This window comes from Cervus elaphus, chromosome 30, assembly GCF_910594005.1.
Source record: "Cervus elaphus chromosome 30, mCerEla1.1, whole genome shotgun sequence".
In the NCBI taxonomy this organism is placed as follows: Eukaryota; Metazoa; Chordata; class Mammalia; order Artiodactyla; family Cervidae; genus Cervus; species Cervus elaphus.
In genome coordinates, this window is record NC_057844.1 from 31,693,561 (window position 1) to 31,721,391 (window position 27,831).

At 42.7% G+C, this 27,831-nt stretch overlaps 1 protein-coding gene across 2 annotated transcripts; it reads left to right on the plus strand.

Moving 5' to 3' along the window:
* Positions 1 to 2,765: 2,765 nt before the first annotated feature.
* On the plus strand, positions 2,766 to 20,889 carry SLC46A3 (solute carrier family 46 member 3). 2 transcript variants are annotated; one of them, XM_043892255.1, is made up of 6 exons: positions 2,766 to 3,016; positions 4,091 to 4,304; positions 10,023 to 10,893; positions 12,735 to 12,818; positions 17,490 to 17,646; positions 19,642 to 20,889. In XM_043892255.1, the coding sequence occupies exons 2-6, from the start codon at positions 4,116 to 4,118 to the stop codon at positions 19,724 to 19,726; spliced, it is 1,386 nt and encodes a 461-aa protein (XP_043748190.1). In that variant the 5' UTR covers positions 2,766 to 3,016; positions 4,091 to 4,115; the 3' UTR covers positions 19,727 to 20,889. The 2 variants fall into 2 exon arrangements, with proteins under 2 accessions (XP_043748190.1, XP_043748189.1); XM_043892254.1 differs by having other exon boundaries at positions 2,767 to 3,216.
* Positions 20,890 to 27,831: the final 6,942 nt, after the last annotated feature.

A 27,831-nucleotide genomic window follows, 5' to 3' on the forward strand; every position in this document is an offset into this window, starting at 1 on the left:
TAACCCTCATTTGCCACTACTAGAGAAAGCCCTTGTGCAGCACTGAAGACCCAGGGCAATCAAAAATAAAATAAATAAATAAAATTTTAAAAAGAAAATAAGATCTCCTTCTTTAACTTCCAAATTGCCTTCTTAACCACGCCCCCGCCCTTAAAAACTCTACTCATTTTCTATCAGGAAAATGAAGGAAGAAAGATGAGCAGTAGTAGGGCCTGGACTCCAACTAGAGTCCTTTTCTTATCTCTCTGAGCAGATGACTAGAAGACGGCAACTAATATGTTCCAGGAAGAATATGTCGACTTAAAAAAAAAAAAAAGCACAATGTGAGAGTTTCAAGTTAAGTTTTATTGGGGGCAAAATGAGGACTGCAGCCTAGGAGGCAGCACCTCAGATATCTCTGAGAAAATGCTTCAAAGAGGTAGGGAGGAAGGACAGTGTATGTGTAATTTGAGGTTCCATCCCTGGGTGGGAAAGATTCCCCTGGAGAAGGGAAAGGCAACCCACTCCAGTATTTTTGCCTGGAGAATCCCACGGACAGAGGGGCTTGTCAGGCTACAGTCCGTGGGGTCACAAAGAGTCAGACTTGACTGAAGCGACTGAGCGTGCATGCATGCACAGGCAATTGAGCACATATTTCCCCAGAACATTTCTGCTAGTCATGAGGCACAGTCATCATGGATTTTAGTCCTTTTCTAGATATGAGGAGATATAAGAATTGGGCTCATAAAGTCTTCTCCTGAAAATATCTAACTATCTGAAGACCTGTCTTGCCAGTAGCCACTCCCACCCCCAGCACAGACTGCCTCATTTCTCTCCACCTTGAACTCCTTCAGGAGGTGTTGAAGGTCAGAAGCTGCAGTAACGGATGATTCAATCCTTGTAGAGGTAGACGGCAAGTGCCAATTTGTCGTTGACAAATAACACAGTTACTCTAGTTTCAGTTTTCTTAGGGGTAAAGTCAGGAGCCTAGAGTAGAAGGTTTCTATGGTCTATGAGTCAAGCTATTTTGTGAGTCTGGTTTTCTTTCTTTTTTTTTTTTCTTTTTTCTTTTTTTTCTTTCTTTATTTATTTTTTCAGTGGGTTTTGTCATACATTGATATGAATTAGCCATAGAGTTACACGTATTCCCCATCCCAATCCCCCCTCCCACCTCCCTCTCCACCCGATTCCTCTGGGACTTCCCAGTGCACCAGGCCCGAGCACTTGTCTCATGCATCCCACCTGGGCTGGTGATCTGTTTCACCATAGATAATATACATGCTGTTCTTTCAAAACATCCCACCCTCACCTTCTCCCACAGAGTTCAAAAGTCTGTTCTGTACTTCTGTGTCTCTTTTTCTGTTTTGCGTATAGGGTTGTCGTTACCATCTTTCTAAATTCCATATATATGTGTTAGTATGCTGTAATGTTCTTTATCTTTCTGGCTTACTTCACTCTGTATAATGGGCTCCAGTTTCATCCATCTCATTAGAACTGGTTCAAATGAATTCTTTTTAACGGCTGAGTAATATTCCATGGTGTATATGTACCACAGCTTCCTTATCCATTCATCTGCTGATGGGCATCTAGGTTGCTCCCATGTCCTGGCAATTATAAACAGTGCTGCGATGAACATTGGGGTGCACGTGTCTCTTTCAGATCTGGTTTCCTCAGTGTGTATGCCCAGAAGTGGGATTGCTGGATCATATAGCAGTTCTATTTCCAGTTTTTTAAGAAATCTCCACACTGTTTTCCATAGCGGCTGTACTAGTTTGCATTCCCACCAACAGTGTAAGAGGGTTCCCTTTTCTCCACACCCTCTCCAGCATTTATTGCTTGTAGACTTTTGGATAGCAGCCATCCTGACTGGCGTGTAATGGTACCTCCTTGTGGTTTTGACTTGCATTTCTCTGATAATGAGTGATGTTGAGCATCTTTTCATGTGTTTGTTAGCCATCTGTATGTCTTCTTTGGAGAAATGTCTGTTTAGTTCTTTGGCATGAGTCTGGTTTTAAATATAGGTTGATCCGGTTCGCCCAAACGGTTTACCCTGGTTCTCCCTCCATTCCAGAACACTTCTTTCCTGGAGACCTCTGTCATGGAAAATACAGCTTTTGATCCCCCCTGGTCCCCTGCGTATGCATCCGTTCCCCTTACAAGTAGTAAATCCAGCTCCTTCATCTTCAGGGGTGTTCCTGGCGGTTCGCTGGAGGGAAAGTGCAATCCCCGCTTTGCTCCAGGGTTATGCTCTCTGTTCACCTCTAGGGTTTCAGCAATACGATTCTGTGAGACTGTTCTGTCCGCTTGGCAGATAAATGGAAGCTCACAGAGATGAAATAATTAGCTCAAGGTCCTACCACCAGGAAGAGTCAGCGACCACACTCTCGACTAAGCTAACTCAGCTAGGAGAACTCTCTCTCCTGCACCCTCCACGGACGCCCGGTGCCCCTCTTCCGCGTTTCCCAGGGCACTTGCTCAGCCCACGGGGCTGCTGGGGGGCGGGTGCACCCCAGAATATCACTTCTGCAACAGATCTCCTGTGTGCTCCCGTGATAAGCGCTATTCGGTCCCAGAAATGCTCTCTATCCACAGTCCTTGAACTTGTCTGCGCGGGGTGGAGAGGGATCCTCGGGGGTGGGCGGGCCTCTGGGGGCGGGCGCTCGAGAGTGGCGTCGGAGCGGACCAATCGCCGCGGGGGCGCTGGCCAGGGAGCCCAATCGCAGGAAAGCAGGACAGTGCCCGCCCCGGCGGCGAGGGTGAGGAGGGGACCAGCACCCCAGAGGTGCGTCCCCGGGGCGGGCGGCGCCGCTGAGTCACCGCGCACGCAGGCCGGGCTGGGGACCCAGGGACAGCCGGCCGGGGGCGCAGAAACGACTGCCCCGCGCGGGCCCCGGGACCCGCCGGGCCGAGATCGCAGGCAGGGCCGCGCCGGAGCCGAGCGAGGGCTGAGCGGTGGACTGTCGCGCTTGTCGCTCTGGACGCGGAAGGGCGCTTTCGTGGTTTGCTTTAAAATAAGGGCTTGAGGTTTCCCGAACAGGTGTGTTTGGTCGAATTCAACGGACTTTCATTCCCCTTCCCACCCAGCGCGGCGGCGCAGGCCCAGCCTCCGTGCGCACCTGCTGCCCAGGAGGGGCTGCAGGCAGGCCCCCGCAAAAGGAGACAGCCCCCCAAGACTCCGGGCCCCGACAATGGTCAGACCCGCGCCCAGCAGCCTGGCAGGAAGACCGTGACCGTGGGGTGAGTTAAACAAAAGAAACAACCCCTAATTACGACTGCGAGCTGCTTCGTTGAAGGCCCCCTTCCTGCCCGCTGTTCACCAGCAGCCAAAGCAATAATAAACAATTGCGTAACTGTCGTGTCCCAAAAGCCACCTCACTGTTTCCTTTATGAAAACCAGCTGGCAGGATACAATGTGGGAGTTACAGTGTGATCACTGGATCGCCCAAGTGGGAGACAACTTATTAGGACTATTTTAAAGAATCTTCTTAGAGTCCTTGGGTTTTCCTGGTGGTTCAGATGGTAAAGAATCTTCCTGTAGATACAGGAGACCCAGGTTCGATCCCTAGGTCAAGAAGATCCCCTGGAGCAAGGAATGGCAACCCACTCCAGTACTCTTGCCTGGGAAATCCCAGGGACAGAGGAACCTGGAGGGCTACAGTCCATGGGGTCCCAAAGAGTCAGACACGACTGAGTGACTAACATAGTTAATGGTCCTTAAAGGTCCCTTGAGCTCTTAAAGGTGCAAGTTAATGATCTTTAGTCCTTAAAGGGAGAAGGAAATGGCAACCCACTCCAGTGTTCTTGCCTGGAGAATCCCAGGGACGGGGAGCCTGGTGGGCTGCCGTCTATGGGGTCGCACAGGGTCACACATGACTGAATCAACTGAGCAGCAGCAGCAGCAGTCCTTAAAGGTCCAACTCTTAAAAATGAGAAGTATGACAGTCTCAGGTTTACTGGGTACCAGGAAAAGTTATTTTCTTCGGAAGTGCTTACTGCTTTCTGTTCCCTAGTATGCTTGTTTACTCCACAAAATGCCCCTAATTTCCCCATCGTTGAAAACCTAGCCTCTCCGATAAAAGTGCAACTGATTCTCTCCTTTTCTCTTTAATAGAACTCCAGCTCTCTATCCAAGCAAGATGAAGATTCCATTTGTAGAACCTGTCGTGTGCCTTAGTGTATTCGCTCTGACTCTGAACAGCCCACTGACGACACAGTATGTGTACAGGAGGATATGGGAGGAAACAGGCAACTACAGCATTGCACTTGAGAGCAATACTTCTGAGTGTGCGATGAACAAAAGCAGCCCGATTTTTGCATTCCAGGAGGTAAGACATGAAAAGAGCCCTCAAGTGTATTAAAAGAGGAATGTGCAGTGGGGTTTTAAAGGAAGGAGGATACTGCTCGCATCATACATTGATCTCTAAAGGGTCACCCTAAAACCCCAAAGTCCCAAACCAAGAGCCTCTATTCAGTTCTCTTTCTGTTTGAAGCTCCCTGACACCTTTCATCTGCCTCTTCTCCTTAAAAGCCCTTTCTTCTCCTGTGATGCTGGCTCTTCTCCTTTCTCTCAGAAGATTTCAGGGCAGTCTCCTCTCCTCTGTGGCTGTCTCTTTCCTCCTTCCCCACAGAAAGCCTGAAAGTCGGGCAGGGCAGGCTGGGATGAGCGCTCAGTGGACACAGGCGGAGTGAAACATGGGTCCTACCTTTCCCTTGACCCCTCCCCCGCCTCTTTCCACTGCCCACCTGACCCAGTTTTCAATGACCCCAGAACATAGCCCATCCCTGAAGACTGTGGGGCCCGGGCCAGTGTTCTTCATGGGGTATGGGTGGCATGTGCCATCCACCATTTGGTGTTATCAAATCAGCTTTGACCCCCCCAAACGCTAAGGAGCCTGTGTATGGGGGTGGGGGGGTGGACAGCACCCACTTGTGCTCTGAGGGCAATGAAAATGTCCCGCCAGATAGCACAGAGCCTATCCTCCCCGTCCACCCTCCACCCCCAGGAGGGACACTGCCAATGTCCTTCTCCCTTAGGCAGTTCTTTACAGAGTCTGCCAATGTCCAAATGCAAAGGAGAGAGCAGTCAGATTGGGAAATTCCCCGCCCCTCCAGCAACAATGCCTGAGAAACAACCACACTTAGGAGCTTTGAACTCATCTGCTTGGAAAGAGAGGCCAAAGAGTGGTGTTGCCTCCCCGATCAAAAGAGGAAAAAAACATCAAGGGACTCTGGGTCACCTGCACCCTCGGAGAAAAGGACAGATTATTTCCAGACAGCCATGTAGATATCAAATTTCTGGCCTAGAAGGAGGTCATAAAAACAGAAGGGCCAAGGGTCTGTCTCTTGGTTTTTGTCTCCCTTCAAGAATGTTTCTTTGGACTTTGGTTAAGATTCTGTGTTTTTCACTGTGGGGCTCACGGCTTCGATCCCTGGTCAGGGAAGTTCCACATTCCAAGGCCAACAAACAAACAAAAAAGAATGTTTCCTGTTACATGAATGTCGTTGCCAGGGAGTGAGAAGTTTCCAGAGGTTCATCAATCTCTGCATTTGATTCTGTGTGTTCCTTCACCGGAGCCCTGGGAGCAGAGTGGGGGATGGAGGAAGAGTGTCTGAAAAGCCTGCTGCCCTCGCCCTCCAACTGAGGGGAGAGGGGCCTCGGTCTGGCTGCCGCAGTGACCTCTGTGACTGTGTGATCATTAGTACTGGCCCCACTTCCCACCTGGGCCAACTGCTGAAAGCCCCTCGCTGCCCAGAGCAGGGGTCTCATTTTGAAGATTTTTGCCAAACTTTTTCACTGACTGACTGTGGTTTCGTTGAATTAATAGTCAGGAGAGCCCACTGCCCTGGATGCCTTAGTTTACAGGCAGCGCACAGGAGCTTCAGGTGCTTTTTCTCAAATTGAGGAACTGGATACCAGCCCGCCCACAACTGGGACGGGGTGTGGCAACCTCCTCACCACCTGCTCCTTAGGACCGTAGAGCACTTCCTTCTGGCCCCCGCCCTGGCCCTGTTCAGCTTTTCAGAGAATATTCTCCCCTCTTTAAATCCAAGAACACATGTTGCCCGTTTCCTGAGTGGCTGTCTCAATGCCCAGCTCCCTGGGTGTGTTCTGGCCACATGCAAGTTGAGAGGTTTGTGGACTGCTCTTGTACCCCTAAAAATAAGAGACAAACCTCTAGACTGGAAGGGGAAAACTTCAGGTTACCCAGCAGATCCTGAAGTCATTCTTGTTCAGGAATTTGTTTATAAACCTTTTATTAACACAGTCTCTTGTTACCAGCAGATAAGAAATATTTTCTACTCAATTGAAATTAATATATGCATTTTAGCCTATGAAATTGTGACTTCCTTAAAACTGACAGTACTTTCCTTAGTCTCCTGTCTCAGTACATTGTTATTCTGTTCCATCTTGTATAGCAAATAGCATTTTTTTTCACTCTGATTTCTATCATCTATCCTTATATGACATATAATTATAATTATCCAGAGTTTAAGACACACAAAGATTTCTTCTGTCTCAACATTTATGGTTGACAGATGCTTTGAGTTTGCTTTGTTAAAATCTGCATTTCAAAACATGGGTTGCAGATGAGAGCAGCCTGTGTAAAAGACTGGGCTGGAATGACAGTGGATAGAAAGGAGAGGAGAACAGGACATAGGAGGAGGCGTGGAAAAGGGAGGAGAACCCCAAACTGGAACATCTTGTTGAGTTGATTAAAAGATAACTGTTTCATTTGTGTGTTTATTCAATAAATACTTGATGGCTCCAATGTCTGTAGGAGGTACCAAGATGTGCTCAATAAATTTATTCTAATATAGACATAAAACAGGCAAGAGTGATTTAGCACTGACTGTACGAGGGCCCTGTGTGGAGCACCTTATATTTAATTTTAAGTTTCCTGGCAGCCTGTGAGATCGGGACTGCTGACATTCCCTCTCTTCAGATGAAGAAACTCTGGAGTTAAGTCATTTGGTCAGGTTCACACACAGCAAGTTACAGACGCCTGTTTTACTTGCTGGTTCATTCATGTCATCCATCTGTCTGTTGAGCACCTGGAAGCACTGTTCTTGGAGCTGGTGATACTGTGGTGAAAGAACAAGGTTCCGCATCTGCCCTGGGGGCTTAAGTTGCAGTAGGGAGGTCATGTAATGCACGCATAGAGTAACATATCATGTCCTGTCAAGGAGTGGTGAGTCTCTAGGGAGAAAAACAGCAGGATGAGGGGCTGGAGCCTTGGGTGGGGGTCAGTGGGATTGCTTTAGTTGGAGTGATGGTCAGGGAAGGCCTCTCTGAGGAGGTGGTTCTGAATTAAGGAAGTAAGCTGTGTGCTGGTCGGCCGAGCGGAGAGAGGTTTGCAGAGCCTGGAGGTTTGCAGAATCTGTGCTGGGGGGCCGTCCCCCACCCCCCACCACCACCGGAAAGGAGTTTGCATTTATTCCAGTGGAAGGAAAGTCGTTGAGGGACTATGACATGAACTGCTCATGATGAGAGGAGTGCCGTGAGCTGATGTGCGTCTACCTTCATTGGTGCATTTTTTAGCAATTACACCACACTTCCAGGGGTCCCTTTTGCCTACATAGTTGATCAATATTAAGAAAAGTAACAAAGAACAATTTGAATTGCCATAATTGACTTCCTGTTTGGGATTGTCAGTGGATTAACAGGACTGTCTTCTGTCCTTCTGTTTAATTAAAAAAATTTTTTAGTTTTTGTTTTTTACAATGTTGTATACTACAACTCAAATCAGCCATAAAGATCACCCCAAACTGCTGTGTACAGAACTGACTGCATGGAATCCAGGTTCCTCTGACTCCAGAGCTCAAGCTCTTAAACATTACACAGAAAGTACAGCTAGGGGATGATAACTGTCATGTGAGAAACTTCGGAAGGAGGAGTGATGACATGGGTTTGGGAATTTCAGGGAACTCCAAGCAGGACTGACTGTGGACAGTGCCTGGAACATAGACTGTACTGGGAATGAGTGGGCATGATGCAGAGGAGTGAGGCCAGGCCACATCTCAGGGACCTCAGGTACCAGGCTAAGGAGCGTGGATTTTCTCAGGCAGGCTGGGGAGACACTGCAGCTTTGAGAGGTGAGAGACACACCGACAGTGTGCTCTGGGAGATGTGCCCAGGGTCCAGGTCTGTGATCTGCAAAGTGATAAGACTGGTGTTACACGTGAACTGAGTAAAGAGACCGTGAGATGCCAGAGTAGTGGAGGGGAAAACCAATGGGAGTTGTTCACATGGCAACTATGGGACCATCAAGAAGATAAAGGCATGAGAAAGACATGCAGGGAGGAGGGGCGGGCAGGATAGACTACGCTGGGGGACATAGACAAAGGGAAAGGTTAGAAGCAAAGATGACTCAAGTTTTGGCAATAAAGAATGGCTTGAATTGTATAAATATATAAAAATAAAAATAGGCTCACTATTTAAAAATTAATTCAGTATTTGATATTTTTGTGGTTCATCAGGTTTTTAGGATGCCCTCTAAATATGACATGAATAAATTTTTTTAAATGAGTTTGCATGTGTGCTAAAACACTTCAGTTGTGTCCAACTCTTTGCAACCCCATGGACTGTAGCCCGCCAGGCTCCTCTGTCCATGGGATTCTCCACACAAGAATACTGGAGTGGGTTGCCATGCCTTCCTCCAGGGGATCTTCCTGACCCAGGGACTGAACCTGTTTCTGACTATGCCTTGCCAATGAGACATAATGACAAGTGGGTTCTTTACCACTAGTGCCATGTGGAAAGCCTTTAAACTGAGTTTAGTCATCACCATTATAAAAATGGCACCCAGCCTTAATATAAAGTTTGGAAAATACAGAGAAGAGGCAAGAAGACAATGCTTTTAAATCACCCCAAGTTCTTTACATTAAATAACTAGTGCAATGATGGTTGTTGTCCACCAATCTGTGTGCTCATAGTTGTGTCAGGCTTCAGGAAAGCAGAGTTTATCTCACTCCTTAGTTTATGGCACACTACCATCTTTAGTCAATACAGAACTCTTCTTTGGGTTTTATCTTAATTTTTAGTAAATAAAGGAATACATGTGGAGACACATGTAAAAAGGACAACTGAGCTCTACCTAAATAAAAGTCTGTCAAATATGACACGTACATGTGATATTCATTCCCTTAGAGTAGACAGAAAGATGTATCATGGGAAAAGGTATCCTTTTTCCTTTGGAACGCGATCCCTTAGTGCGAACTGTCCACAGAAGAAAGTGAAAGAAAATGAAATTTGCTCAGTTGTGTCCGACTCTTCATGACCCCATGGACTGTACAGTCCATGGAATTCTCCAGGCCAAAATATTGGAGTCGGTAGCCTTTCTCTTCTCCAAGGGATCTTCCCAACCCAGGGATTGCACCCAGGCGTCCCGTATTGCAGGCGGATTCCTTGCCAGCTGAGCCACAAGGGAAGCCCGAGAATGCTGGAGTGGGTAGCCCATCCCTTCTCCAGTGGATCTTCCCAACCAAGGAATTGAACTGGGGTCTCCTGCATTGCAGGCAGATTCTTTACCAACTGAGCTATCAGGGAAGTCCACAGAAGAAAGAAAAGTCATTACACGGCCAGTCCATGAGGCCTTGGGCTCTGTGGATCCTTGATGTGAGTCAGACATACACCAATACACACATTTTATTTTTATGGGTCAATGTCTCCACTGTGGTGCTTGAACATTATGACTGAGCACTGATGATTATATCAGCTCTTGACCTTTGCATTGTGAGCTGGATAAAGATTTAAGTTGAGAGCTTCCCTGGTGGTCCAGTGGCTGAGACTTCTTGCCCAATGCTGGGGGACCTGCAACTAAGAATTCACGTGGTGCAACAAAGATCAAAGATTCAGCTTGCCACAACTAAGACCCAGGGCAACCAAACAAATATTTTTAAAAAACAAAAAACTCATGCACTATAAATTCCCCATCTCTGACTTACCAGCTCTTGCTTGATTTTTCAAGAAAAGTCTATACCAAAATATTTTCAGGCACATTGTAAAAACCTCTGTAAACACTTTGTCTTCTTTTTCTTTGCAGGAGGTCCAGAAAAAAGTGTCTCTTTTTAACCTGCAAATGGACATAAGTGGGTTAATTCCCGGTCTCGTGTCTACGTTTGTGTTTCTATCAAACAGTGACCACGGAGGAAGGAAATTCCCTCTGATTTTGTCTTCTGTCGGCGCTCTTGCAAACAGTGCTTGGCTCTGTCTGCTCTCCTATTTTGCCCTTCCAATCCAACTTCTGATTGCATCTACCTTCATTGTTGCACTTTTTGGCAATTACACCACATTTCTGGGAGCCTCTTTTGCCTACATAGTTGATCAATGTAAAGAAAAGAAACAAAGAACGATTCGAATCGCCATAATTGACTTCCTGTTTGGAGTTGTTAGTGGATTAACAGGATTGTCTTCTGGCTATTTTATTAGAGGGTTAGGTTTTGTGTGGTCCTTTTTAATTGTTACCGTGGCTCTTTCTGTGAACTTGATTTATATTTTACTTTTTCTTGAGGATTCAATGAAAGAGTCGTCATCTCAGAATATTTCTGTATCGTGGACTGAAGTCTTTAAAAATCTATTTAACCGAATGTACATGCTTTTTAAAAATGCTTCTGGTGCGCAACGGTCTTTGTGCGGTTTGTTGCTTTTCACGATGATCACTTACTTTTTCGTGACCATTGGTGTTTCCCCCATTTTTGTCCTTTATGAATTGGATTCGCCGCTCTGCTGGGATGAAGTTTTAATAGGTTATGGATCAGCTTTGGGTAGTGTCACTTTTTTCACCAGTTTCCTAGGAATATGGCTTTTTTCTTATTGTATGGAAGACATTCACATGGCCTTCATAGGAACTTTTACCACCATGGTGGGCATGGCTATGACTGCTTTTGCCAGAACAACATTGATGATGTTTTTAGGTAAGTTACAAGTGTATCCTAGAATTTCGTATTTGATATTTATATAAAATGAATGCAGTCTGATGGTTGAGAAACTTTAATATAAAATTATCTATTTAATGTATTCTAGTTTAATCAAAGGTAATTTGTTAAAAGCAAATTTTCCAGAAGCTGAAAAACAACTGACTTAAAAAAAAAACTTTTTTAATAACCGCAATTTTCTAAATTTGCATATTTGCCCAATAATTGTCTTGAGGAAACTTCTTGTGAATCAGTTCTTCAATATAACATTCACCAACTTAACTATTTCTTCTACTAAGAAGGCTACTTTAGATTAAAAAAAATAAGACTATTATGTAAAGGATGCTCAAAAGTTTTATAAGAAAAATATTCATTGAATATATTCAAGCCTATGACCATACCACCCTGAATGTGCCCGATCTCGTCTGGATGTATTCAAGGAGACTTTGCAAATTGAAATTTCAGCAAATTGGTCATTTCATGAATTGACTCTTGATAAATCACTTTCTGGCAAGCTGGACTGTTTCCTTAACTACCTGCACCCCATCAGTGGTTTTTGTAAGGCTTGAGTGAAAAATACTGCACTTGCAAAGGTTAAAGGGTCTGTAAAGTGAGACCTCAGGAAGGTCCATTTAGCCTTTTTCGACAAAGGCAGTATTAAGCTCTTGCTACCCTGCAAGGAGGCAGGGTGACGAAGCAGAACTGGGTTTAATTTCCATCTGCAGAACCAGGTGATCTTAGGCTAGTTACTGAACTGCTCTGAGCCCTTATTTTTTTTTATCTGTAAAATGGGCATCGTGGTGCTTGATTCAGAGGATTGTCACAAATATTAGAAGAGATGACTGTAAATCACTTAGCACAATGCCAAGAGTTCAGAAAAGGACAGGTCCCTCTCCCCATCTCCCTTGGAATTGCCAAGGCCAAAGTCAGTTAATATATGTGAGAACTTTACAGTGATCTGCAAATGTAATATCTTACTGTTTTATCTTATAATGAAAAATGCCACTGACTCTTAAGGGTCAGAATTTAAGAACAGAGGCAATTTGTGTTCCTGAAATTTTTCAGCCACAAAGATGAACAACTGAAAAGATAAGGAACCAGTTTGCCAAAGAGTAGATCATACAATGAAAGAATGCTAGCACTAAAACTGCCAGGTCTGAAAGAGCAGAAACAGAAAACAAACAAAAAACTTATTAACAGTCACAACCTGCTAAACATGAAGTTACTGTAATAACCAGGGAAACATATCAATTTCCAGCAGCAGATTATACAGACCTGGACCAATGACTTCCATAAACTCTTGTTCTCTGCACTAGAGTAAGGATTTGAGAGCAAATTAATTTTTTATATAATTTTGTAAAAATTGTATTGGGGTATAATTGATTTACAGTGTTGTGTTAGTTTCAGGGGTGCAGCAAAGTGAATCTGTGACACAAATACATACATATACCCACTCTTTTTTAGATTCTTTTCCCATATAGGCCATTACAGAGTGTTGAGTAGAGTTCCCTGTGCCCTACAGTAGGTCCTTATTAGTTATCTAGTTTATATCTAGTAGTGCGTATGTGTCAGTCCCAATCGCCCAATTCATCCTTCCTCTCTTCCCTTACCCCAGGAACCCTAAGTTTTCTACATCTGCAGAAAGTAAACTCATCTTAAACTGACCTGTCCATTGTCTATCTTCCTTTATTAAACAGAATTCTTCCATTAATTAATTCAGTCATTAGAAGCAATGAATCAGGATGCTTACAGAAAATGAACTATTTAGAGGGAAAGTGTTTCAGGCTTAAAACTGACCCTGAGTTTTCAGATCAGTTAATTGTTATCTCTTCCTCTCACAGTCAGACTGCCGTTCCTCTTCACTGTCATACCGCTCTCTGTTCTACGGTCCATGATATCAAAAGTGGTGCGTTCTACTGAGCAAGGTGAGTCTAACTTGCTTAAGGAACAGAATGACTTTATAATCTGTACCACCTCATAGCTGTGTACAATCAGTGTTTGATTCTTCAGAATATTCTCAACCCTTTTTCTGCATAGAACTCCTTTTGAATCGGGTGATAAGGTCTGTGTTAGGAAGAGCTGATATTCAGGCAAGGGAGTCCCTGCCCAGGGCCTTGTGCTGTGGAGGGCTTGCTCTAGACATGCCCTGCCCCACTGCAGAAGATTGAATAATTCAACAAATTTAAAAATATATTTCTCAATTCTTTTCCACGCGTAAGATGTAGCTGTATATTCACACAGATGTTTGTTGATTGTGTGATGCAGAGTAATTGGAAAATCACTTAGGAATATAAGAATTACAGTATGTAAAAACCTAGCTGCTTCCTTGAATTATGTAATGGTTTCTTAGATACAACACCAAAAGTACAACAACAACAAAACAGATAAATTAGACTTTATCCAGATTAAAAACTTTCATGCTTTCACCATCAAGAAAGTGAAAAGAATATGTAACTTTGTTCTGTATGGTCCAAGTCTCCTGTAAATGTTTTACCATACTTCCATACTTTAAAAAATAAAAAGGAAAGAGAGAGGGAGGGAAAAAAAGGGGGGGAAGGTGAAAGGACAGCTCACTGAATGGGAAAATATATTGATACTTGCAAATCATATGTCTGATAAGGAGCTTGTGTCCAAAATATACTAAAACTCAGCAATAAAAAGACGATCCAATTAAGAAATGGGCAAAGGATTTGAACTAACATCTACAGAGAAGATATATAAATGGCTAACAAACACATGAAAAATGATCAACATCTTTAGCCATCCGGGAAATGCAAATCGGAACCACACTGAGACCCATTGGGATGGGTGAAATGAAAAAGATAGACCATAAGAAGTGTTGACGAGGATGTGGAGAAGCTGGAACCCTCATGCACTGCTGGTGAGAAAATCATCTAAAATGATGCGGCCATTTAACAAAACAGTTTGATAGCTCCTGATAAAGTTAAATAGAGTTACCATATGACTCAGTAATTCCATTCCCAGGTATACACTGAAGAGAAATGAAAACACATGTCCACACAAAATCTTGCACACAAATGTTCATAGCAGGATTATTTATGATAGCCAAGAAGCACAAACAATGCAAATGCCCATGAACTGGTGAATACGTAAGCAGAATAAGGTGTGTCTGTTCCACAGAATATGATTTCACAATAAAAAGAAATGAAGTCATGATACACACTACAACAGGAATGAACCTTGAAATAATTATGCTAAATGAAAGAAGCTGGTCACGAAAGGTCACATATTATTTATTATATAAATATGATTCCATTTTACACAAAATTTCCAGAATAGGCAAATTCATGGAGTCAGAAATTCGACCAGTGCTTCTCCAGGGACTAGAGAAAAGGGAGTGACCATTAATGGGCACAAAGAGTCTTGTGGGGAGATGAAAATGTCCTAAAATTAGACGGTGGTGATGGTTGCCCAGTTTCTGTGAACATAGGAAGAACCACTGAACTGTACAATTTAAAAGGGTGAGTTTTATATTATGTGAATTATATCTCAATAAAGCTGTTCAGGAAACAAAAAGAAATATCATCCTGCTTTGACTTAGAACTACAATAGACTTGTCAGAATGTATTATTTACTTTGCTTTAGTTTAGCTTGGTTTATTTATCAACTCTTTTAAGAAGTGGTTTCATATTATTAAATACAGTGACATTTCAAAATGTGTAGTTTGCATTTTGGCATGTTTTATTCTGAGTTGAAATAACTTTGTCAATTCCATTGTGATTCCATTGCTCCAGGATAGTAGAGTCATTTTGTTCTTAACTGCAAATGAAGAAATCCTTCTGGTGGTACTGAAATGTATAAAAGTGAATGTACCTCCAATCCTTCATTACTTCTAAAAATGGATGTTTTTGTGAAAACATTAGGCACCTTAAAATAATCTGAGAAGGGAAGTGTTACAGAGTTTTTCAGGTGCTTCTCCCTATCTCTGTTATAATACCTTATGTAAAAAGGAGGAGGAAACTGACTTTTGCTAATTATTTTGAAATCTCTGTGCTCCATACGGCTATGAAATTCATCGCTAGAGCACCCTGGACTCCTTCTTAGTTTGTCATCTGTGTACTCCTTAAAATTCTATTAATACGTGAAAGTGAAAGGCACTCAGTCGTGTCCAACTTTTTGTGACCCCATGGACTATACAGTCCATGGAACTCTCCAGGCCAGAATACTGGAATGGGTAGCCTTACCCTTCTCCAGGGGATCTTCCCAACCCAGGGATCGAACCCAGGTCTCCCACGTTGCAGGCAGATTCTTAACCAGATGAGCCACTTTAATACATGGGACCCAGTAAAAACAGACAGACTTGAGTTTTGACATCTATTGGATTTTTTTAAAGTTTAGAAAATAAACTCCATTGTGCTTTTATTTAATCAATTTTTCTTTGGTAACTATTAAACAAGTTGTACTACTCAGGGAGATGCAGCAAGAAGTTAGAGCTATTTCATGAGAGGGTTGTTGTTTGCACAGCCTGACCGAGTTTCCGACAAGAAAAGACTCAAGCCACTGTGTAAATAGGATTAGCACCATGGCACCGTCCCTGGCTTTAGCAGGGAATCAGAAATAAAATGAAACAATGCCGTAGTTAGATAACTAGGAGACCTTGTTTCCAATTAAACTGACTTCCTGTATTATCATTAATATCATAATATTCTGTGTAATCCTGTATTATCATGGAGGCGCCAAGCCCATATGCTTGCTACATGATGATGGATAACAGTGCCCTTGAATGAAGCTTTTAGTCAATCACTTGACAAGTATGTATTAAATGTCTACCATCTGCCAGCACGGCTAGACCCTGGGGACACAGCAGTGAACAAAGCAAATGTGCACTTGACATGGGCAGAACTTTCACTGTGGTCAAAAGAAGACACATCTCTGATAACCTAGCGTTCTGCAGCGAGAGGTTTGTTTTATGAACATATGTCCTGTTATTCAATGAAGACTCTGAAGCAATATACGAGAATATGTTGGAGAAGGAAAGAAATGGCAACCCACTCTAGTACTCTTGCCTGGAAAATCCCATGGAGAGAAGCCTGACGGGCTACAATCCATAGGTCTGCAAAGAGTAGGACACTACTGAAGCGACTTCACACACACACACCAACCAGAATGTGTACAATGGAGTGAAGATTTAAAGAGACAAAAATCAATACACAGTCTAAAAGAGCAAGAACGTGGGGAAAGCAAGAGGCTAGACACATAAACTGTAATCCAGCTGTTAAAGGTGATCCTCAAGCTTGCTTTTTCCTTCCTTATCAGTCCAATTAAGCACAATCATTCACATAATTAGCGCTGTCTATAAGGAAAGTGCATTACAGTTTATCATGGAAAAGGAAACTCGGCAAAGTAGGGAACAAACACAGCAGCTTAAAGAAGAAAGAAGGATCTGCAGAAACTGTAGGAGCTTATACCACTGAAGCCGGGGGCTGAGAACAGCCATGGCGTTCTTAGTGATGCAAAATTTGACCAAGAGGAAGAAAAGTGCGTCAAGATGCTCAACTGTCTTTTGGGGGGTTAACTCTTCAGTTTAACTCTTCAGTCAACATGGTCTTGGATTCCAGACAGGACTCAAAACTTGTGGAATAAGGACCATTTCTCTGACTGTGAGCTTGAGCTGACCCCAAAGTCATTTTCAGGCTTCTTGAGCAATGCTCCGACGCCTGCCCTTTCCCATGCCTGGGGTGTAGCAAGAAGGAAGGACAGCAGAGTCCCCTCCGAGGGGACAGTTGTAAGCAGGTTAAGACAGAAAAGTATGTTTTAGAGAATCACTTAATATCAGCCTGTGACATAACCTTTACTAGAGCATAGGGCAGTGAAGTAGTTACTGGACCAGTCAAACAGGAAACTGAAGTAACTGATTTTTTTGTTACTCTAGAGGAAGGGATCAAATTCAAATTGCAGAATGTATAAGATTCCCAAGGGCTTCCCAGGTGGCGCTAGTGGTAAAGAACCCGCTTGCCAATGCAGGAGATGTTAAGATCCCTGGGTTGGGAAGATCCCCTGGAGGAGGGCATGGCAACCCACTCCAGTATTCTTGCATGGAGAATCCCATGGACAGAGGAGCCTGGAGAGCCACGGTCCATAGGGTCACAAAGAGTCGGACCTGACTGAAGCGACTTAGCACGCAGGCATATAAGATAAGATTATATCTCTGTGCCTTGCCTGTCACTCTTGCCAGATCTGACCTGACCTGGATGTTGCCCACAGAGAGCCATCCTGCCCCACAGCTGTGTCACAGATTAGCCCAGGGACCAAGAGTGGCAGGGGGAGCCTGGAACCTCAGGGGCAGGTGGTTCTGTGTCTAAGGCTGTGGTCGGGGCAGACACACAGCTGATTCCACACGCCTACGCGGCCAGTACTTTTTAGCTTTGCCCCGTGGATCCTGGAAGTACTGATTCAAGCTCCTCTCTCGTTAGGTCCAAGGAGAACTCTCGACCTCAATTTCTTCACCCACAAAATGGGTGACTGCCTCCTTCACCAGGCAGCGCCCCCATGTTTGCAGTTTTCCATGTTATTTTGTTTGTTGTTTTATAACTCAGCCTTTTCTCTCTTTCCCTCCACACCCTGACCCCAAACAGGCACCATGTTTGCTTGTCTTGCTTTCTTAGAAACACTTGGCGGAATCACTGCAGTTTCTACTTTCAACGGAATTTATTCAGCCACTGTTGCTTGGTACAAAGGCTTCGTCTTTCTGCTCTCCGCTGTTTTATTACTAATTCCAGCCATCAGTCTATGGTATGTAATTATTCTTTTTTTATCCTTTTATCAAAGGCTAGATGGATTGAGTGAATTCCCTGACTTCACCAATACAATAACACAGATCTGTTGAAGTTTTGCCTCAGAATGTATTTTTCTCAAGAACTTTTAGACACGATGACATCTGTCAATTTTGGAGACATAGGAAGAAAGAGATAGTGGCATGGCCTTCCAGGACTAGGAGGAAGAAAGACTGGATTAGACAGAGACTCTGAGAAGCTACCCCTTACCTATAAATGAACAACTGAGGAAATTATTGTCTAAGAATATATATCAATATGTATATTCAATATACATACATATACTATATATATTCACATATATATTCTAAGAATATATATATTCACATATACATATATATATTCAAACTATGATTTCCTATAGTATATTATCCCCTGAAGGTCAAAGATTGCTCTGAGAAGATATACTTTAATACAGATTCTTGGGTAAATGATAAGAGCAGAATGCACTGGATATTAAGAATTCATTCCTTTCCCGAGAGTTGGCTTATTTAATGATTTCCTTTTTAAATGTAAATATCCAAATAAATGCAAAGTACAGAATTCTATTTATGAACAGTACATAGAATAAAATGACCAGAAGCACAGACTTGTGAGAAATAATGTGTTTCCTTCCCTGCCTTTCAATGAACAAAAAGTGTAAGCCATCTAGGTAAGTGGTTGTGAAAACGCAACAGCAAGTATATTGACATGTTCTGTGGGGCCCAAGCCTTGAGCCAAGAACCCTTCAACCGGCCTCTGCTGGGCCTGCCCGTCTCACGCGGCTGAGAACAGGAAAGGGGGGTGTAAGGTGGGGCACAGGGCCTGGGATCTTTGCCCCCCTGAGCACCGTGGGCTGTGGCCGTGAGGGAGGGAGAACAGAGCTTGTCCGCACAGGCTCTTAACTCCTTCAAGGGTGGGCAGGCACCTTATTCTGAGTAGGACCTCAGCACGTCTCTCTCAGTGGAACACTAATACTTAGATCTGGAGAGGCTGGATGAGAGTAGTATTTACCAGTCCTCTGTAACTGTGATGAAAAGCTATTCTTACCAGGTACCTTTTTAGAAGGAGGCTATTCACCTGTTGAATTGGCAATACTGAAACTCCATGCTGAGCCAGTGAGCACTTAATGAGACCAGCAACCTTGTTCTTTGCTGGGAGTAGTGTTATCTGGCATTATCATTTTTGGAAAGCAATTTGTGAACATGTATCAAAAGTTTCCCCAAAAAAGTTCATGGCATTTGAACCAGTGATTCCATTTAGAATCTTACCCTAAGGAAATGATTAGCAATGTCAAAAATTTATATATAAAAAGTTCATTATGGCAAAATATTTTAATGACCAGAATGGCTGACGATAGGAATTGGTTAAATAAATGACAGTGCATCCATATGGTGAAAAATGACTTTTATAAGAACTGTATTATATGGGAAGCAGAATAATGGCTCATTTAAATTTTATTCTTCATTATATTTAGAAATATTCTGTTGTGTACACATATTACTTTTATAATTGGAAAAACTAGTGTAGAGAGATAAAAGGTTGTTATCCTTTTAATAATGCTTCTAATGTAAATGCAGATGGTCTTCTGAGTTTTATTTTTTAAATCTGTTCAATATTTTTAAAATTAAAATTGCCTGCTATTTTAATTATATCCAGATGTCTTCTGTCCAAGTTTCAGTTATAGGCATGAAACATGAACTTCACTAATAGCTTATACTATTTTACAGGGACTACATAGAGTAGATAGTGGGAGATGGACATCTTAGGAATCTGGAAGAGGTAGAACTCATGTAGTTTTTTTATTAATATTTTCAGAAATCTATGCATAAAAGTCTGCTAGATTCAAAATAACCAGTACCCTCCTTCTTTGCATAATTTATTAAAAAATCATGTAACAAGAGAAAAGATAGAACACAGATTATTTATGTAGTGCCTTAATCACAGGTTTTTAAATGTCTCATTTGCTTGGCAGTGTTGTCAGGTACGTCAGCAGGAATGCAGAAAGCTATGTCCTTCTTATACAAGAAGAATCCAGCGAAGACACTTCGGACAGATGATTAATTGTGATTAAAAAAAAAATCCGAATGCACATATCATACGCTCTGACTTCTGAAGGATCTAAACTAGCTCCATGATCAGGACTTCATGAATAATCAATGCTGCCTGTCCTTTCTTCTAAACTCTCAGAGAAGAGTCCCTGCTCTAGCTTCTTAGAGTACTAAGCACTCTGAGCACTTTATGAAGATCAAGTGACGTATTTCCAGTAGACAGAAGAAGAAATCTCAAAACACCTTCCACTTTGGGATTTACAAAACAAATGGAAACTTATCGGTCTGAGAAACTTGGTACAATCAAAAGCAATAATCTCCCTGATGTACTCTGGTCTCTCACATTGAGACCAAGAAGAATCCTGTTTGCTTCAGTTTCTTCATCTGCACAATGGATTTCTGACCTTTCTCAAAGATTTTGAAGGCATAACTGTTGAAAATTATGATGAGTCAGTCACTGATCGGAAAACTATAGACGTTTCAAACCTTTATAATTCTCCTCTACTCGGGTAATGCTTTGTTTCATCAAGGTGTTAGTGGTGTTAGTGGTGTTAAACTGTTAGTGGTAGTCAAAGCTTTCAGTAGCTGCAAAATCCTTAAGAGAGAAGCACTTTAATGAATATGTTTACATTTTTCCTAATATGTTTCATCAATTATAATATTTCCATGACACTGGAAAAAAAAGAATACAAATAGTTCCTAAAGAAATGTAAACACCGAGTAGACCGCCAATCATGATGTAAATTAATTAGTGCTTATAGAGCCAATATTCATTCCTTATTTCTGTGAAAAGTAATCCATTTCCTACTGCCTTACACTCGTATCCCGGGACCTCCGTGGTCCCTGAAACAACACATCCTTTCCTGCCTCCTGTCTGCACGCAATGTTCCACTGGGCCTTCCTCCCTACCTCCCTGCATTGAAACTTTCAAGTCTCAGCCAAGGCAAAGCTTCCACTTTCTGCATGTGGCTTCCAAACATTTCTACTCCCTCCCCCACCGCCATCCCCCTGGTCCTTGCAGGGCTCCCCCAGCTCTCTGCGGGCACTGCTCTCCCAGCATCTTCCCTTGTCTTGTAAAATTTGTTCCCCTACTTGCAGATGAGTCCCTTAAGGACAGGGACAGTTTGATTCCTCATTATATCCTCAATAAAAGTTGAATTCAGTGACCACAGAATTTTGTTTTCACTTGTAAAAAATCATTTTAAGCTATGTATTTAATGCAGTATGAGATTAACCAATGATGTGCCATAGTCATGAAGCCATCCTTGCAAAGAAATTGAAAAATGCGCTAACCCATATGCATTTTAAATTGGTTTATGGTACTTTCATGGGTCCTTCAATATCTCCCATTTTCTAAGTTTCCATCTGTAATAACACAAATGTCCTGAAGTACACCTAGATGATTAACTCCTTCGTAGGCTCTTCAAAGCAGATAGTCTTGTTTACAGCACTGCTTACAGTTTTTCCCTGTAGGATAATCGATGAATGCTTGACCAGCAGATAACACTCATATTTTAAAATACTAGAAATTCTTATTTCCAAGACTATTCCTTTTAGGTTTAGCTAATGTCTTCTGGGCTATTCTCAGATTGACTGACTGATTTTTGTTTTACTTCCTGTTCAGTGCTCTTCCCAAACAAACAAACAAAAAAAGAAACAGTACTTTACAGTTTACGAAGCGCTTTCTATATCAACTTATTTTATCCTCTTAATAACCCTGCAAAGTAAATTATACCTCAGTAATGTTCAATAATGTTCATCGTGGCTCAGACAGTAAAGAATCAGCCTGCAATGCAGGAGACCCGGGTTCAATCCCTGGGTCGGGAAGATTCCCTAGAGAAGGAAATGGCAACCCACTCCAGCATTCTTGCCTGGAGAATCCCATGGACAGAGGAGCCTGGTGGGCTACAGTCCATGGGGGGCTCGCAAAGAGTTGGACGAGTCAGACATGACTGAATGAGCAAGTTTGCTCGCGCGCACACACACACATACACACTACCTATAAGAAATGACGTTCTTTAGGTTCAGCAGGTTGGTTTGGAGACTTGAATGTGTTGTTTACTTGCTTTAAACTTTCCGCTGCAGGCAGGAGCAGCCACCCCACCATCCTGACTAGTTCATATTCTGGTCCCCAGAACCTTGCTATAAATTGTGCAACGTGAGTTCACATGACTGGATGGGGTAGCTATTTCACAACTGCCTGCCAGAGACAACTGCATTTCCTACTTGGACTCTGTGCCTAATCCCACTCAGTCAGATAACTCATCCCCAATCCCACAGTTCTCTGGAGACGTGATTCCTATAAGACCAACTGTCTAACGCCAATTACTGAATCATCCAGAGACTGCAGTTGGGACTGCAGGCAACAACTTGCCAACTTGCACTGCTTATTTAAGCACACAGGGATCTACTGAAATGATAGCAGGAACTCACAGCTCCAACAAAAAGCCCAAACAAGGCTCAGAAAACAACCAAGAACCATGGGGGCTCCAGAGATGAAGTGACAGCAACTCAGCTACCATCATGTGGCATGAAGGGCAAAGGGCACGGCCTCCACCAGTGACGAGTGGCCTCACAGTCCTCCTCCTGGCCCGCTCTGCAGTCCAAGTCCAGGACTGAGGTTTGATCAGCTGACCGGGATCACATGCCTGCCGCCAGGAGGCACCAGAAGCAGAAAGGTGGACCCTCCTAGCATTCTAGAGAGACAACAGGCACCACCTCCCCCAGACAACACAACACAGAGAAATCAGAGTCTCTCAGGAAATGACAGTGGGTGCCAGACACACAGAATAAGACAGACAGGTCCTACACAGTGCATGGGGAAATCGAGAGAAAGGGCATCTGGGTGCTGACCTTGCCTACCTTTCTGAAGCCAAACCCTGGAGGTGTTCAGTTTTTGTTTTATTGAGGGAAGAGAGAGGCTTCGAAAGCCAGGCTTAGTCCCTAAAATGGTAATGTGCTCTGTGATCAAGCCAGCAAACTAAAGCAAACCAAACACTGATTAAACAATATGCACTTTCATTATGATACAGGGCAACAACAACAAAAATGAATTGGTCACTGGACAGGGTATTACAGAAACAAGAACTTGTTATTTTGAAAATGGACAAAAATAAAATTAAGAAGAAAGCACATTTTCTCTGTCTTTCCTGTATCAACTCTGTCCTTGGGTAACCAAATGGAAGGTCACAGTAAGCTTCCTTCAAAGGAAGTATCCTGATGGAAAAAAAATGAAGGAATGACAGATTTAGAATTACCATTTTGCAGATCCTCACAAAGAAGTGGATCTATGCATTGTATCAATGGCCACCAACCTCACAGAATGAGAGCCTGTGAGGTATGAAGGTCAGTTTTTGGCTGTGCCAGGTCTTAGCTGTGGCATGTGGGCTCTTAGTTGCAGCATGCAAGATTTAGTTCCCAGACCAGGATTCAAACCCAGGCCCCTCGGTATGGGAGGGTGGAGGCTTCATGGACCACTAGGGAAGTCCAGGCATTAATGTCTTTTTATGGAAGAACATAGCACTGATACGGGGATCTTCCCCAAAATAAGGAACCTGAATCTGATCAAGTTCACAGACTCAACTAGCAATTTACAGGAAGTACAGGGTTGAGAAGAATGTGTTAATCTACACCACAAAGATGCAAACAGTAAAAACTAGACTGTGGGAAACTAGAGAACAAACAACTTGGTTTCTTCAAGAAACAGCAAGAAAAAGAGAAAGAAACAGGAGGTAGAACCATAAATCATGAAACAGTTGACACGAGAGCCAATCACATGTGTGTAAGTTACTTGGATCTGATTCAAACAAAACAGCTTAAAATTATGACAACTTTTTGGAAATCTGAATACTGACTGATATTTAACTGTAAGGAATTATTGTTAACGTAGATATGATAATAATAGCATTGTAGTTATGTTAGCTTTATAAACTGAAATATTCACACCTATAAATTATATCTGGAATTTCTTTCAAAATAATCTTGAGGGGAAAGTGGGTAAAAAATACAGATGAAATAAAATTGGCCAAAGATAAATTCTGGAAGTTAGATGAGGGAAACATGAGATTATGCCGTATTCTTCCATCTACTTTCAGGTGTTTGAAATTTTCCGTAATAAAAAATGTAAAAAGAAGAATGATGCAAAGCTTCTTGGGTCTTGTTAGTTTCCAGTGTCTTCTATTAAATTTTCATAATATAATGCCTCAGTTCAGTTCAATTTCTCAGTTGTGTCCAACTTTTTGCGACCCCATGGACTGCAGCATGCCAGGCTTCCCTGTCCATCACCAATTCCCAGAGATTCTGGGATTCATGTCTCAGATTCATATCCAGTGAATTGGTGATGCCATCCAACCATCTCATCCTCTGTCGTCCCCTTCTCCTCCCGCCTTCAATCTTGCCCAGCATCAGGGTCTTTTCCAAGGAGTCAGTTCTTCACATCAGGTGGCCAAAGTATTGGAGCTTCAGCTTCAGCATCAGTCCTTCCAATGAATATTCAGGACTGATTTCCTTTAGGATGGACTGGTTTGATCTCCTTGCAGTCCAAGGGACTCTCAAGAGTCTTCTCCAACACCACAGTTCAAAAGCATCAATTCTCTGGTGCTCAGCTTTCTTTATGGTCCATCTCTAACATCCCTACATGACCACTGGAAAAACCATAGCTTTGACTAGACAGATCTTTGTCGGCAAAGTAATGTCTCTGCTTTTTAATATAATGCCTACTTAAAAAAATTTTTTTTTGTTTCTTTGGCTGCATCAGGTTTCACTTAGTTATGACTCTCGGGATTTTCACAGGCTCCTGTGGGATTTCTGGTTGTGGCGCTCCGACTCTGTAGTTGTGACGCATGAGCTCAGTTAACCAGCAGCATGTGGGACCTTAGTTCCCCAGTCAGGGATCGAACCTGCATCCCCTGCATTGCAAAGCAGATTCTTAACCACTGGACCATCAGGGAAGTCCCTGTAGTGACTCTTTAAAGCCACAGTGCCGAGGGGAGGAAGTCTCTGGCTCCGCTTCTTGTTCCAATCTTGTGACCTTGTCGTGTGATCAGGATCGGGTGAAACGCAGGTGGGATTAGGGGCAGCAGTGTTTCCCTGTGGTTAACAAGGATCCTTTGGTCATAACTTCTATGAGAACTATGATTATGATCACTAATGTGTCTCAAGTATATTCAATATTTTGTGAAATAGCATTCATTAGTAATGCTAAAAATTAAATAGAGCACTTTAACACCAATGTAATTTTCTGTTCAAATGGAAAGTCTATGTATTCATTAAAATGATTTGATTTAGGGCAGTAAGAAAAGGAATTAGAGAAATGGATTATAAAACATTAAGTAGGAATCCATGAGTCCATAAGGATACCTCAAAGAGGAAGAGAAATTGGGGTGGGGGTGGGGTGGGAAACCTGGCTTTACAAAATTTGTCAACCAATAAATGCAGAAGGAATAGTAAGACATCACAATTTTTCAGTCCTTTCCTGTCCCCAGTAACCATGTTATAAATGATTGAGACAAAGATTTTTTCGTGGATGTTAAAACCTCTGGGTGAAAGGTTCTTGAGGAACAGGACATACATGGGGTCTCAATTCACCTATTATGAATTATGATTAATTACAAAAGGAAAACTATACTATTACAATGGAGAGCTCTGGCGACCACCACTTATCAATGAATCAATCACAGTAACACCAATAAGTGGGACAATCACCTCATATGGCTCCTGGTATGACACATAAGTCCATACATCACCTTTGCAGACCTTGCCCAAAACATTTATCCTGAATCTATTCATGAGGAAATAAAGGCCGTATGCTGACAACTGGTGAATTTCATGAAGGTTATGCTGGGTGTGCTACTTTTTTTTTTCTTTTGGCCACAACATGAGGCTTACGAATTCTTATTTCCTCCACCAGGGATTCAATCTGGGACTGCAGCAGAGAAAACCCCTAGTCCTGACCACTTGACCACTAGGGAATTCCCCTCTATTCATACTTTTCTCTTTAAGTTTCAAAATTAAAAGTTGGAGAAAAAAATAATATGGTTTCTGTTTTGCAAGGTTTATATACAACACAGAAAACAAAGCAAAACAAAAAAACACTGGTCGAAGTCTTGACTTAAAATCAATCCATCTCTCCTAAAGTAAATAAGCCTAGCCAAAGTGAAAACAGAATTCCTTCTGGTCCCTCACTGATCCAAAGCCATACCCTCTATATGACCTCTGTTTCGTCACAGAGATGAGCAATATAGATTTTTCCTGTCTCTACCAGGTCAAGAAACCAAAAAGAAGCAAAAAGACAAAGCACAAAAGATGAAGCATGTCTACTGGCTCCAGAAATAAATTCAAGATCTGGGAGCAAACTAACTTTTCAAAATTCGATTTTTCATTATGAAAAAAAAAAAAACAAACCCTCCTGAAACTCTGTTAACAAACCTAGCAATAAGTTCTAATATTTTAATAATATTTAAGGGCATGACTATGCCAAAGCCTTTGACTGTATGAACCACAATGAACTCTGGAAAATTCTGAAAGAGATGAGAATACCAAACCACCTGACCCACCTCTTGAGAAACCTATATGCAGGTCAGGAAGCAACAATTAGAACTGGACATGGACCAACAGACTTGTTCCAAATAGGAAAAGGAGTATGTCAAGGCTGTATGTTGTCACCCTGCTTATTTAACTTACATGCAGAGTACATCATGAGAAACGCTGGGCTGGAAGAAGCACAAGCTGGAATCAAGATTGCCGGGAGAAACATCAATAACCTCAGATATGCAGATGACACCACCCTTATGGCAGAAAGTGAAGAGGAACTAAAACACCTCTTGATGAAAGTGAAAGGGAAGAGTGAAAAAGTTGGCTTAGAGCTCAACATTTAGAAAACTAAGATCATAGCATCTGGTCCCATCACTTCATGGGAAATAGATGGGGAAACAGTGGAAACAGTGTCACTTTACTTTTGGGGGCTCCAAAATCACTGCAGATGGTGATTGCAGCCATGAAATTAGAAGATGCTTACTCCTTGGAAGGAAAGTTATGACCAAACGCTAGACAGCATATTAAAAAGCAGAGACATTACTTTGCCAACAAAGGTCCATCTAGTCAAGGCTATGGTTTTTCCAGTGGTTATGTATGGATGTGAGAGTTGAACTGTGAAGAAAGCTGAGCGCCGAAAAATTGATGCTTTTGAACTGTGGTGTTGGAGAAGACTCTTGAGAGTCCCTTGGACTGCAAGGAGATCCAACCAGTCCATCCTAAAAGAGATCAGTCCTAGGTATTCATTGGAAGGACTGATGCTGAAGCTGAAACTCCAATATTTTGGCCACCTCATGCTAAGAGTTGACTCACTGGAAAAGACCCTGATGCTGGGAGAGACTGGGGGCAGGAGGAGAAGGGGACGACAGAGGATGAGATGGCTGGATGGCATCACCGACTAGATGAACTTGAGTTTGAGTAAACCCCGGGAGTTGGTGATGGACAGGGAGGCCTGGCGTGTTGCGATTCATGGGGTCACAAAGAGTTGGACATACTGAGCAACTAAACTGAAACTGAAGGGCATATACTACAACAAACTAGAAGTATAGGTTTTTTAAAAATAGAAATATTGTTGACTACTACATTATGTTATTTTCAGGTGTGGGCTTCCCTGGTGGCTCAGACGCTAAAGCGTCTGCCCGTAATGCGGGAGACCTGGGTTTGATCCCTGGATCAGGAAGATCCCCTAGAGAAGGAAATGGCAACCCACTCCAATACTCTTGCCTGGAAAATTCCATGGATGGAGGAGCCTGGTAGGCTACAGTCCATGGGGTCATGAAGATTCAGACACGACTGAACAAATTCACTTCACATTTTCAGGTGTACTACATAATGATTTATTTTCATACGTCATGAAATGATTATCATGGTAAGTCTTAGTACCAATCTGTCCATCTGTAAAAGTTATCACAGTGCTATTGACATATTCCTTATGCTGTATATTGTACCCCTGTGGCTTATTTATTTTATAACTAGAGGTTTCTACCTCTTAATCCCCTTCACCTCTCTTGCCCAACCCTCCAAACTCCTCCCCTTTGGTTACCACCAGTTTGCTTTCTGTACCTATGAGTCTGTTTCTGCTT

What these genes read in the sequence shown, in the direction of transcription:
- SLC46A3 (XM_043892255.1), top strand. Translation starts at nt 4,116, where the DNA reads ATGAAGATTCCATTTGTAGAACCTGTCGTGTGCCTTAGTGTATTCGCT. An exon ending in CGATTTTTGCATTCCAGGAG is followed by an intron (nt 4,305 to 10,022) that starts GTAAGACATGAA and finishes TTTTCTTTGCAG; the next exon opens with GAGGTCCAGAAAAAAGTGTC. An exon ending in GGTGCGTTCTACTGAGCAAG is followed by an intron (nt 12,819 to 17,489) that starts GTGAGTCTAACT and finishes GACCCCAAACAG; the next exon opens with GCACCATGTTTGCTTGTCTT.